A 12,931-nucleotide genomic window follows, 5' to 3' on the forward strand; every position below is an offset into this window, starting at 1 on the left:
AAAAATGCCATTTTAGTATGTTTTGTCTTGGCTGGTTTTCTTACATACTTGTGGCTCACTAAATTCTGACAGGTATACCTGCAAATGCGAAAAAAAAAATGATATACATAAAACTATCTCTAACAAACATCTTCAGGTACTGGCAACCCCAGCGCTCCAGCCAACCACACATTGCCTCGTCTAGCACACTGCTTCCGCCCGCATTAAACATGACAGTACACTGGAAGCAGTCGGCAGCCAATCACTAGACAGTATGGTTTGGTTCTTGGAACGGATGTGTCCGGCTCAGAACAGCTGCCGGGCACGTGGAGTTCCTGAATGCACGGAGTTCCGGCGTGTTCTTCTGGTTGGATGGCGATCTGTCAGTGGCGATGATCCCGATCCCGCTGGTGGTGGTGGTGCTAGGAGGATGGTGTGCCATTTATCTGGCCGATACTTTACTGACGGTGAGATCATACAGAGGGAAGCCTTCCCCACTCTTCCCGCATGTTGTATACTGTGTAGTCACATGATTGCCAGCCAGTGTATACATGAATGAGGGGGCGGGATCCATAGAATGACACATTATTACCAATGTATAGATGACTTTATCTCTGGGACATTTCATTCCTGTTATTTGCTGGAACTTTCATTAATTCTTTTGACTCTACATTTAGGAAGTAGATGTGTCATTGTCACTGTCATCCATTCAGTGGAGGGCATTTTACGAGAACACAAAATATTCCTGTAAAAAGTATTTAGATCTTGAAGCGGGCCACCCAGACAAAAATAACCAGATAAAAAAAAGAATAGCTCATTAAAGATAACATAACAAAGCAGTTTTATCTGCAATATTTATCTGCAATCCAGAGATTTTTCCCCTGCAGTACTTTTTTCTGTCACTAGATGTCCCAGACTGATGCCCATCATCATTCAACCCGCTTTCTCTGAGCCCAAGTTGTCATGAACCCACCCCAATTGGTGACTGGACAGTGAAAGAACAAGCAGCATAGTATGAGCTCACCTGGCTGTCAGTCTGCTCTCTCCTATCAGCATGCTTCCTGTCAGCGAACTTATTGCCTACTTGTGCTGCTTCTTCTGTTCTCAAACACTCCAGCTCTGCTATACAGAGGCTAATATTAGGTCACAACCAGATGCTTACATTAGGGCTCAACAAAACCCAAGCGCCAGGTCATAATGGTGACTGAAAATTGTGTTCTGGTGCCTGGGCTACACCGCAGCAGTGTTCTGGGTTCCTCCCATGTGGCCCCCCTGCAGATGCACGTAATAAGATTGGGCTGGCCGATAATTGAGGCCACAGCTTTGCAGCCTGCTGGAGCGAGATACACACTCTTTTGTGCGAACTGGCCCTCCTCTGGTTGGCGGTGCTGTAATGAGCGCAGCTTGCTCTCACTGCCCGCCCACCTCCGACATCTTCCCAGTTTGACAGCTGGGGTTGAGGTTGCCAGCTTGATCGGTCAACCCTTTCCTTACTGCCGCTGAGTGGATATGGAGTACCAGCTATCAGTACCACCTCATCATTGATGCTAAGGATGAGCTCAGACATGTTCGATACTCTGCATGCCAGCGCCCGCCAGGAAGCTGACACTCCGCAGCGCGGATTGGGAAATGTCTCACTGCCTGTGATTAGCGCTGCGGAGTGTCGGCTTTCTGTCGGGCGCGGGCACGTGGAGTTGTGAACACGCCTGAGCTCATGCTTTATCGCTGCCTATCAGTGCAGCCTCATCAGCACCCATCAGTGACCATCAGTGCTGCTTATTAGTACCACCTCATCAGCACCCATCAGTGATCATCAGTGCTGCCTATTAGTACCACCTCATCAGCACCCATCAGTTCCGCTTTGTCAGTGCCCAATAGTACAGCCTATCAGTGCCCATCAGTGCAGCGTCATCAGCGCACATATGTAAAGGAGAAAAATTACTTATTTGCAAAATCTTAAAACAAACAAAAAAAAATAAAGTTTCATTTTTTTTTTTTTAACGTTCTGTCTTTTTTCACTTGGCACCACGCATGAGCAATTCTTTTTGCCTGACCCAGACCTGCAGTTCTGGGCGCTGGGCAGCTGATTTAAAAAACTGGCTCCTAACTTTTTTAGCAGGCTCCTAGATTCTAAGCAAATGTATTTATTTTATTTAAAAATACAATTAAAGATGTTTTATTGAATTCAGAGCAGTCAAGACAAATTCCAGGTACGTTTTTTTTTTTAATTGTATGGTTACATTGGTCCTGCTAACTACAGTGACTGCTACTGTCTTCTGGGTTGGCGCTGAGCTGCCCTTCCGCCTAGTAACTACAAGGATGGGTCGCCCGCTTGACATGGGTACTATTCACAGAATGCCTTGCATTTTTCTGAGTGTTGCAAAGCTGTATCTGATTGGATGGGGTGGAGATCGTGATATCACACACACCCCTCCACCGGCCTTGTCCAATCAAGGAGTGCCCTGCATCCTTTGAAAAAATACAAAGTGTACATAAAATATATAATGACGCCCATGCTGAGTGTGCAACCTCCTACAGTTACCATGCAGCTTTGATTACCGCTTCCATTGGGATCCCTCCAGTGTGGCTGGTATACTATGCTATAATACTATATATTATACAATATACAGTACCGTGCTATAATATCGACACCTATTATTCAGATTTAATGTGCACCTTTTGCAGCTGCCTAGAGTTCAGCTTTGATGTCTGTCAGATTTTTTCTAGCTTCAAACAGAGTTGGGAAAGGTTAGGACCTCTGTCAGGTTTTTATCTATTTTTGTGACTCCATTGGGGCGATTTCTCCTGGCTGTGTGTCTCAGTGACACCACTGTGACATCAGGACAAGGAATGCTGGAAACAGCGGTGTGAGCATCAGAGCTGCGTTTTCTTAGTTCATTGAAGTGTCAATCCAAATGAATGACACCGCAACGAGCTAAAGTACAAGTGGGACTCGGCTGTGAGGTGTACAGATGACAGGAAACAAAAAATTGCTCTGTTTTATGACAAATACACGTTTTTTTCTTCTGTTTGTAGTCCTCCAAATCATACAAGAACTCATATGAAGAATGGCTCTCATCTAGAGGATTGAGCATCTCACCGTTCCATATTCGCTGGCAAACCACAATTTTCAATCGTTTGTTTTATAAGTGGGGAAGATGGAAGCCACATTTCTTGTACTTTTGGTAAGTGTCGGCGTTTGCTGGTTTGTTTATACAGAGCTTATTCTAGATATTCCAGAGAGGTGTAAGCACTGGGCACTGCTAGATTCCAGTTTACTCGTTCCTTATAATTCTACTATGCTCTCCTGTTTAGTATATACAGCAGCGGTCCCCAACCTTTTTGGCAGCAGGGACCGGTTTTGCGAAAGAAAATTTTGCCAAGGACCAGTGGGGGGTAGGTATAGTGGTCGCCGGATTTGGCGGGTCAATCTCTGCGGCCGATTTGCCAGGAGAATGGCTGGTGTTGGCGCTTCAATCACCACCACATCATGGTTGATATGGTGTCAGGATGATTGAAGCACATTATTTCAATTACTACATTGTAATACAGTCAGGTCCATAAATATCGGGATATCGACACAATTCTAATCTTTTTGGCTCTATACACCACCACAATGGATTTGAAATGAAACTAACAAGATGTGCTTTAACTGCAGACTGTCCGCTTTAATTTGAGGGTATTTACATCCAAATCAGGTGAACAGTGTAGGAATTACAACAGTTTGTATAGGTGCCTCACACTTTTTAAGGGACCAAAAATAATGGGACAATTGGCTGCTCAGCTGTTCCATGGTCAGGTGTGTGTTATTCCCTCATTATCCCATTTACAAGGAGCAGATAAAAGGTCCAGAGTTCATTTCAAGTGTGCTATTTGCATTTGGAATCTGTTGCTGTCAACTCTCAATATGAGATCCAAAGAGCTGTCACTATCAGTGAAGCAAGCTATCATTAGGATGAAAAAACAAAACAAACCCATCAGAGAGATAGCAAAAACATTAGGTGTGGCCAAATCAACTGTTTGGAACATCTGTCAAAAGAAAGAACGCACCGGTGAGCTCAGCAACACCAAAAGACCTGGAAGACCATGGAAAACAACTGTGGTGGATGTGGTGGATGACCAAAAAATTCTTTCCCTGGTGAAGAAAACACCCTTCACAACAGTTGGCCAGATCAAGAACACTCTCCAGGAGGTAGGTGTATGTGTGTCAAAGTCAACAATCAAGAGAAGACTTCACCAGAGTGAATACAGAGGGTTCACCACAAGATGTAAACCATTGGTGAGCCTCAAAAACAGGAAGGCCAGATTAGAGTTTGCCAAACATCATCTAAAAAAGCCTTCACAGTTCTGGAACAACATCCTATGGACAGATGAGACCAAAATCAACTTGTACCAGATGGATGGGAAGAGAAGAGTATGGAGAAGGAAAGGAACTGCTCATGATCCAAAGCATACCACCTCATCAGTAAAGCATGGTGGTGGTAGTGTCATGGCTTGGGCATGTATGGCTGCCAATGGAACTGGTTCTCTTGTATTTATTGATGATGTGACTGCTGACAAAAGCAGCAGGATGAATTCTGAAGTGTTTCGGGCAATATTATCTGCTCATATTCAACAAAATGCTTTAGAACTCATTGGACAGCGCTTCACAGTACAGCTGGACAATGACCCGAAGCATAATGCGAAAGCAACCAAAGAGTTTTTTAAGGGAAAGAAGTGGAATGTTATGCAATGGCCAAGTCAATCACCTGACCTGAATCTGATTGAGCATGCATTTCACTTGCTGAAGACAAAACTGAAGGGAAAATTCCGCAGGAACAAGCAGGAACTGAAGACAGTTGCAGTAGAGGCCTGGCAGAGCATCACCAGGGATGAAACCCAGCGTCCGGTGATGTCTATGCGTTCCAGACTTCAGGCTGTAATTGACTGCAAAGGATTTGCAACCAAGTATTAAAAAGTGAAAGTTTGATGGATGATTGTTAATCTGTCCCATTACTTTTGGTCCCTTAAAAAGTGGGAGAGTCACATATACAAACTGTTGAAGTTCCTACACCGTTCACCTGATTTGGATGTATATACCCTCAAATTAAAGCTGAAAGTCTGCAGTTAAAGCACATTTTGTTTCATTTCAAATCCATTGTGGTGGTATATAGAGCCAAAAAGATTAGAATTGTGTCGATGTCCCAATATTTATGGATCTGACTGTATATAATTAAATAGTTTTAACTCACCTTTATTCAGAATCAGTGGGAACCCCGGGTGTGTCACTTGCCACCGTTGCCTGCCACCAGATGCAGCGTGTCACTTGTCACCGTCGCTTGTCACCAGATGCAGCTTGTCACTTGCCACCAGATGCAGCGAGTCACCAGCGCTATGGCACCCAACCCGAGCGTGTAAATCAGCAAATGCGCAGTTTCACATGATAATGATGTAATCTCTACTTGCTCACCGCACCTATGATGGAGCAGCCTTCACGGCCCGGCTGTGAAGGCAGACCAGCGGTAATGCAGGGCGTGCAGGGGGAGATGATGTCATCTCTCTGCTTGCCTGGCGCACCTCTTACAGTGCTGCATTTGTGGCCTGGCTCCTAAGAGGCCACAGACTGGTCCGCGGCCCAGGATTTGGGGATCCTCGTTGTACAGGAGGCCAGGGATGGGTCCTGGATAGGAGGTAAATTTCCCTACTATTTGGGTTGTGGATTCTTTAGGAGGGAGGCCTTAAAGTGGTTCTAAAGTCAGCAGGTTTTTTATCTTAATGCATTCTATGCATTAAGATAAAAACCCTTGTGTGCAGCAGCCCCCCTAATACTTACCTGGGCCCCATCTCAATTTAGCCATGTTGCATGAGAGCCTCAGCTGTCCAAGACTCTCCCTCCTCATTGGCTGAGACACAGCGGTGGGTGCCATTGACTCCTGCTGCTCTCAATCAAAGTCAGTGAGCTAATGAGAGAGAGAGGGGGCAGGGCCAAGCCACGGCTGTGTCTTAATGGACACGCAGAGCAGTGGCTCGGTTGCCCCCATAGCAAGCTACTTGCCGTGGGGACCCTTGGCAGGAGGGAAGGGCCAGGAGCACCGCCGTGGGACCTGAGAAGAGGAGGATCTGGGCTGCTCTGTGTAAAAAACCCACTACACAGAGCAAGTACTTATGACACGTTTGTTGTTTTTAAACCGAAAAAAAAACAAGACTTTAATATCACTTTAAATGCAATTTTTGCATATTCAGGGGTTCTTAACCATGCAGAGTGAAGGATTCTGGGGTATTCTGCCTGGAAAGAGAGAACTAATTTACAGTGCTCTCAGGATTGGTAAGTCCTCATTTGGGAACTGGAATTTGTAGGTTTGGAGAGACTTTGGGTGAGAAAGAGCCTCATGATTACAGAGACTTTGGTCCCAAAGAGATTTACCCATCTGCAGCAGAGTCTAGAGGAAGAACAGGAAACATCCTGCAGGTGTTTGGTGGAGCAGAGAGGTTCTCAGATATGAGCAAGTGTGAGATATCTGGCAACTGAGACACTGCTAAAATGCTGCAGTCTTTGCGGCAATTCAAGGCAGACGGGAACGCTAAACCCTGGTGTGAGATTTGTATTCTGGTGGTGAGCCAACATTTATCCTCATAACAGAATTAGGGACTGTCTTGCTGAAGGAAACTGTTTTTGTTTGTTTTTGAGTACACTAAATACTGTTTTTACTTTTACAAACAGCTGGCTGGTGATCCCAAGCGGGTTCCCATATTACTCTAAATCTATATCTGTATCTGTATCTATATCAATGTCTATAGAGAGAGAGATACCCTCTAAAGTATCATGTAATCTAATACAGGAGCTTTTAGGTATTGTCAGTATGACACAATATTTCGGATAGACAGGTCTCTTTATTATTTAATAAGAGGGATGTAATGTTATTATTTAAGGGAGGGTTATAACCCCTGTAAGTTTATTTTTTATTTATTTTTTTCTGCCATCTGTGTCCCATAGGGGAGATTTTCCTTCACTTCCTGTCCCATAGCCAAAATGGGAAGCGAGAGGAAATCCTTCCAAATTGAGGAAATCCCTGGGGATCACCAGAACTAGTGTCTCCATTGGAAGATTTCCCCTCTATTCCTGTTCTGGTGTCAACAATTTGGTATGTTTTCTTTTACTTTCACTTTCAATGATAATGGTAAAAAGGACAAATAGAGAAGGTGACTCTCCCTAACAGGGGCACAGACCGCTATAAAACCTCCATCTCCACTCTATCCAAAACAAAACAAAAATGTGACTTTAGTTATACGTTAGGCATTGTACCAGCTACCTTCAAGGTCCTTACATGCATTCAAATTTTTCAGGTTCAACTTAGGAATGGTGTTTGGGATTATTGCCATGTTTGGATCTATAATTCTTTTGGGGAAGACCCTGATACAGACTTTAAATCAAATGATGGCTGAGAGTCCGGGAAACCAGAATGATCGGATGCTGCAAGTTGTGGTTAGTCTATTTATTAGATTGGCTTGTTATAAATGAAGCTCTGCTAATAACTGTGTTTCCTACTGTTGCCCTCACACCATGCACACCCTCCTGCTGGAATCCATGGCAGTCTATGCACACAAACCTCTGTGAGGACATCCCTGCTATGGTGATTATTGTAATGGTTTTTTAGAGTTGCAAATCACAATAGCCACTTAAAGTGGAACTTTACCCATAACAACTTCATAAAAAAATAATGTTCTCTAGCAAGGAACATATATTCAGCATTAATAATTATGCTACCAAAATTAGTGTGTGCTGTAAGTTGCCCCCAGCATTGATCCTGTTTCTTCTTTCTGGAGGCTGCCATTTTGCTGAAGCCCAGAGCCCCTGAACAGCAGTAAATCATAAAGCGGAACTAAACCCATTGATTTAACGGTTTCAAAAACATTCCTGGAATGTCAGGATTGCTGTCACATTTGCTTGTGTCTTAAACCAAACTGTCAAACCATCAAATGGCTGAGGTCATAACTGATCAGATGCGCAATACTATGGCAGTTGCAGATCAAACAGAAGCAGCTTCCTTGGCTCTAGTCTAGAGGCTAAGAGGGTTTTATTCCGCTTAAAGGCTGTCAGCAGATTGGCCTCTTCAAACTCTTCAAACCTAATATGGAGAGCAACTGAGCATGTGCAGAGCAGGTTGTGACAGTGTATTGTGGGATTTTAAACAGTATAGGCACTTATTTTTAATGTTTTACATCGCTATACCTTCAAAAGTGGCCAGCCTGAAGTCACTTTCTGACTAAAATTCCACTGTATATACTGCGGCAAGGCGGCTGTGTATGTGGTACTGCGGGAGCTCACGCGCGGGTCTGGGGCACTCGATGTCTGCCAGCCCCCCGCGATCGTGGTGAAGAGAGGCAGAAAGGGGATCTGTCTATGTAAACAAGGCGGATCCTCGTTCTGACAGGAGGAAAGATCAGCTGTTCCTAGTGATCAGGAACAACGATCTGACAGTTAGAAAGCACCTCCCTAGGGAACACTTAACCATTTGATCACCTCATAGTGTTAACCCTTTCCCTGCCAGTGCCATTTATACAGTGATCAGTGCATTTTTATAGCACTGATCACTTTATTGGTGTGACTGGTCACCAAAAAGTGTCACTTAGGGTCAGATTTGTCGACCGCAATGTCGCGCTCCTGCTGAAAATCACTGATCCCATCCATTACTAGTAAACACAATAAAAAAAAAAATCAAAAAAAAAAAAAAAATCTAAATCATTCCCCTATTTTGTAGACACTAAAACTTTTGCACAAACCAATCAATATATGCTTATTGTGTTTTTTTTTTTTTTTTTTTTTTTTTACCAAAAATATGTAGCAGAATACATATTGGCATAAACCGATGAATAAAATCAAATACCAAAAACAAAGCTCTATTTGTGGTAAAAAAAGGACATCAGTTTTGTTACAACGTTGCACGCCCGTGCAATTGTCAGTTAAAGCGACGCAGTGCCGCATCGCAAAAAAATGGCCTGGTCATTAAGGGGGTAAATCTTTCCAGGGCTGAAGTGGTTAAACTAAACCCATCGATTTAACGGTTTCAAAAAACAGTTAGCTTCCTGGAATGTCAGGAATTCTAACTGTCACATTTGCTTGTGTCCTCTACCAAACTGTCAAACCATCAAATAAATGTCTGCGGTCATAACTGATCACATGTGCAGTACCATGTCAGTTACAGATTAAACAGAGGCTCAGATGGCAGCTTCCTTGGCTGAAAACGATCGGAGGGTTTTGTTCCGTTTTAATTAATTTTTTAGTTAGCTGCAGCTGTTACTAAACTACTTACTGTATATACTCGAGTATAAGCTGAGTTTTTCAGCACATTTTTTGGGGGGCTGAAAAAACCCCCCTCGGCTTATACTCGAGTCTCCCTGCCTCACTGTGCCCATCTGCAGCCTGATGCACCTGATCTCCCGGCACTGTCACATGCAGTCTAGTCGGTGGCCGTCCAGTGTAACAAAGCCCCACCTTCTCATCCGTGATGGGCGGAACACTGACTCACTGCTGGGCAACTGAATCAGTGTTCCATCATGGATGAGGGGGAGGTGGGGCTTTGTTACACTGCATGGCCGCTGACTAGACTGCATGTGACAGCTCCGGTATTCTGAAGATCAAGTACGTGGGGCATGCAGATGGGCACAGTGAGGCAGGTAGATGGCACAGTGAGGCTGCAAATGGGCACAGTGGGACATGCAGACCCTCTTTTCCCCTTACAGTATCTGCTGCATTTCCAACCCTAGGCTTATACTCGAGTCAGTAAGTTTTCCCAGTTTTTTGTGGTAAAATTAGGTGCCTCGGCTTATATTCGGGTCAGCCTATACTTGAGTATATACGGGTATATATGCGCTGATGTGCTTTTCAAAGTGTTTGAGGTTTTTGTGCAGCAAGTATTGTGATTCAGGCACTGCGATGAATCACTTTTCATGTTTAATAGTAAGAAGGTTATATGTCATCTCACTGCCTGTTTTAGCTCTAGAAAGGCTAAACCACCGCACTGCAGTGTGTGCATTGGTGAAGCCAAATGCAAACTGAGGTTTCGTTTTTACTACGACTGAAGCATGCGTACAGCCCTGAGAGGCTGCATGCTCTTCTTTAGGTTGGGGGGCAGTAAAACTGCAGCCCGACCGACTGCTTTTACCTGGCCGTCTATGTGAAGGAGCTGTAAAAAAGCACTTCATTACAGGCTACGCTGCAGTCGAGAAACCCAGCCTGTTGTAAGGCCTGCCCCAGCCAGTCAGACAATAAAAGAGATGCAGTATATTGATTAGACCGTCGGTCTGCTCTTTAAAGGGGTTGTAAAGGTTTGTGTTTTTTCAGCTTAATGCATCCTATGCATTAAGCTGAAAAAACACCTTGCACTCTCCGGCCCCCCCAAGCCCCCATTTTTACTTACTTGAGCCCCGAATCTCTGTGGGCGCGATCCCGCATTGCTTTCCCCCAGCTCCTGTGGGCTCTTCATTGGATGGTTGATAGCAGCGCAGCCATTGGCTCCCGCTGCTGTTAATCAAATCAATGATGCAGCGCGCCGGGGGGGGATGGCCGAGTGATACTCGGCAGCTATGGCCGCCGAGTGTATCACACGGGAGCGCGCCCGCAAGCTAACCCCCTTGGGAGAGCCCTTCCTAGAGGGGGGGTTAGCTCTTGTGGAGAGGAGCCGAGACAGCCGCCGAGGGACCCCAGAAGACGATGATCGGGGCCACTCTGTGCAAACGAACTGCACAGTGGTGGTAAGTATGATATGTTTGTTATTTAAACAAAAAAAAAATAACCTATACAAACCCTTTTAAGCTGGGTACACAATGGACAGAAATTGTCCAGTTCCTGGGAATTGGCCGACTGTCGGTCAGTGTGTACTGCAGTCTTTTCCAATAGAACCCAGTGTAACGACCAGATTTGTTGAAGGTATATCATGAAAACTCAGCATGCGATCAGCACTTGCAGCAGTGATGAGTGTATTCCGGCAGGGGGAGATCACCGCACCAGTATGACTTTTATGTGTTATTACGAAGATCTGTCTTTTTTTTTTTTTTTTTGTTGTTCCGTTCGGCTTGCTGGGTTGAACCAAAAAAAACTTGCACTGTGTACCGGGCATAACTTTTCAGGAAGCTTCTGTTAGATGAGCAGTACTGTCCAGTGCAGGGCAGCCTAATAGGCTTGCAGTCCTGCCCCTCACCTTTCCAGTCTGAGTGATGCTGTACAGGAGATTACTCTTGCTGAGAGTATAGAAAAAGACATAGGTATATCTAAAAAAAACATTGTTTTTTTTTTTGGATAGAAAGTTTTATTTAGTTTATCTTTCTATGCCCCTTTGGAGAAATGTTTCCTGCCCTAGAGACACAATGGAAAGTGTTGAAACCTTTCTATAGTGAGAGAAAATTCACTTTTGGACAGTTGTCACTGGAACAAGTGTCCTTATTGGAAAATTTCCTTTTATCTTTTGTTCCAATGGCAACTGTAAACGTTTGTTTTTCCCCTTATTTCCTGTTCTGGTGATGATGGCCCCCAAGACAAACATAGAGGGTGAAGCTCTCAGTCAGGGACTAAGAACAATAAAAAAAAACCTGACAGAGGTTCTAGCCCTTCTTTACTTTAAGCTGAAAAAAAGTTTTGACCTTAGACACAATTTACTAAAAGTGGATGTAAACTCTCCTATACCCAGTGAAGTGAACAGCCTCAGATGATATGCAGAGATTAAACAAATCTCCCTACATAAGTTTTACATGTATATCTGCTGTCTTTCCCTTTTCTACATTTTTTGGAAAGTGCAGATCTTGTTTCCTCTTCCAGCAGTGGGTGTGAATCTGGGCTAACATTGTGTGTGAGGCAGAGGAACATGCAGAGCAACATGCAGAGCTGTACTCTAAGGCTGCATTCACACCTGAGCGTTTTCAGCTCACAAAACGTGCATAAAAAAAGCCTGGAAAAACAAACAAAATCCCATTCCCTTTAATGGCACCTGTTCACATCTGAGCGTTTTGGCACCTGAAGCAAAATGCCCGAAAAACGCCCTAAGCTCAAAAAAGGACATGAGCTTCTTTGGAGCAGATTACAGGCGTTTTTCTACCTTTTTTTCTGTGACCTGAACAGAATTGTGGTAAAAACACGCAACTTTGAAATGCTCAGGTGTGAATGCAGCCTGAATAGACAAGCTCTCTACTTGTCTCCTTCTAAGCACCCTCCCCGACACAGATTTTCAGCTGCTGTTATCTTGTGTGTCGGGGGAACTTGTCAGAAGTTATCGTGCTGATATCAGAGGAACAGAGCAGCAGAAAGACACAGCACTTACAGCTTTGGAGAGAGATAAGTAAACACTACAGATATATGTGCCTAGGTCAAATTTCACAATGGGGTTTACAACCACTTTAAAAGAATCCTGCTAACATGGAAATGCATGAAAAACAGAAATCTAATAGCAGCTCCCATAGTCCTAATACACCCACCACCACCACCACCTTATCCCCGGGTTAAGATAAATGGTTCAGTATTTCCAGAGACACAATAGGCTTCCCTGTAGTTAATAGATCATTGTGGGGATTCGTGCTGATGACGTGAATGATTAATGATTTAGCCATCTAAGAGACAGGCTAACAATAAGGCATTTACTTGTGTTCAAGTGCAAAATAATGAACTCGGGATATGGGTATAGACACATTTCAATAGTAAAGTACTGATGAATGGGACAGAGAAGAGATGATGCGCGGTGAAAAGGATATAGGATAATCACAGACTAGGTAACAGTACACAGGAAATGAGCTATGAAGCAGAACACAAACCAACTCGCAAAATAGGGCAAAATAAACTCTGGGTAGCCAATCAACATTCAGGTTTTGATTACTACAGCAAACTGAACTGTGATTAGTTAAAGTGGCACTAAACACACACTGTTTAATTTACATGGTCCCTTCTCTTTCTTTAAATGGATGATGGCACTATAATTATTTTAACCAC

At 44.0% G+C, this 12,931-nt stretch overlaps 1 protein-coding gene across 1 annotated transcript in view; it reads left to right on the top strand.

The window, feature by feature from the left end:
* The first annotated feature begins 265 nt into the window (after positions 1 to 265).
* The window catches only part of MBTPS2 (membrane bound transcription factor peptidase, site 2), a 102,179-nt gene continuing 89,513 nt past the window's right edge, over positions 266 to 12,931 (top strand). The window contains exons 1-3 of the mRNA XM_073616501.1: positions 266 to 446; positions 3,016 to 3,164; positions 7,303 to 7,441. Of these exons, the coding sequence (XP_073472602.1) occupies positions 372 to 446; positions 3,016 to 3,164; positions 7,303 to 7,441 (363 nt within the window). The 5' untranslated portion in view covers positions 266 to 371. The remainder of the gene's footprint in view (positions 447 to 3,015; positions 3,165 to 7,302; positions 7,442 to 12,931) is intronic.

This window comes from Aquarana catesbeiana, linkage group LG02 (assembly GCF_042186555.1).
Source record: "Aquarana catesbeiana isolate 2022-GZ linkage group LG02, ASM4218655v1, whole genome shotgun sequence".
Lineage (NCBI taxonomy): Eukaryota > Metazoa > Chordata > Amphibia > Anura > Ranidae > Aquarana > Aquarana catesbeiana.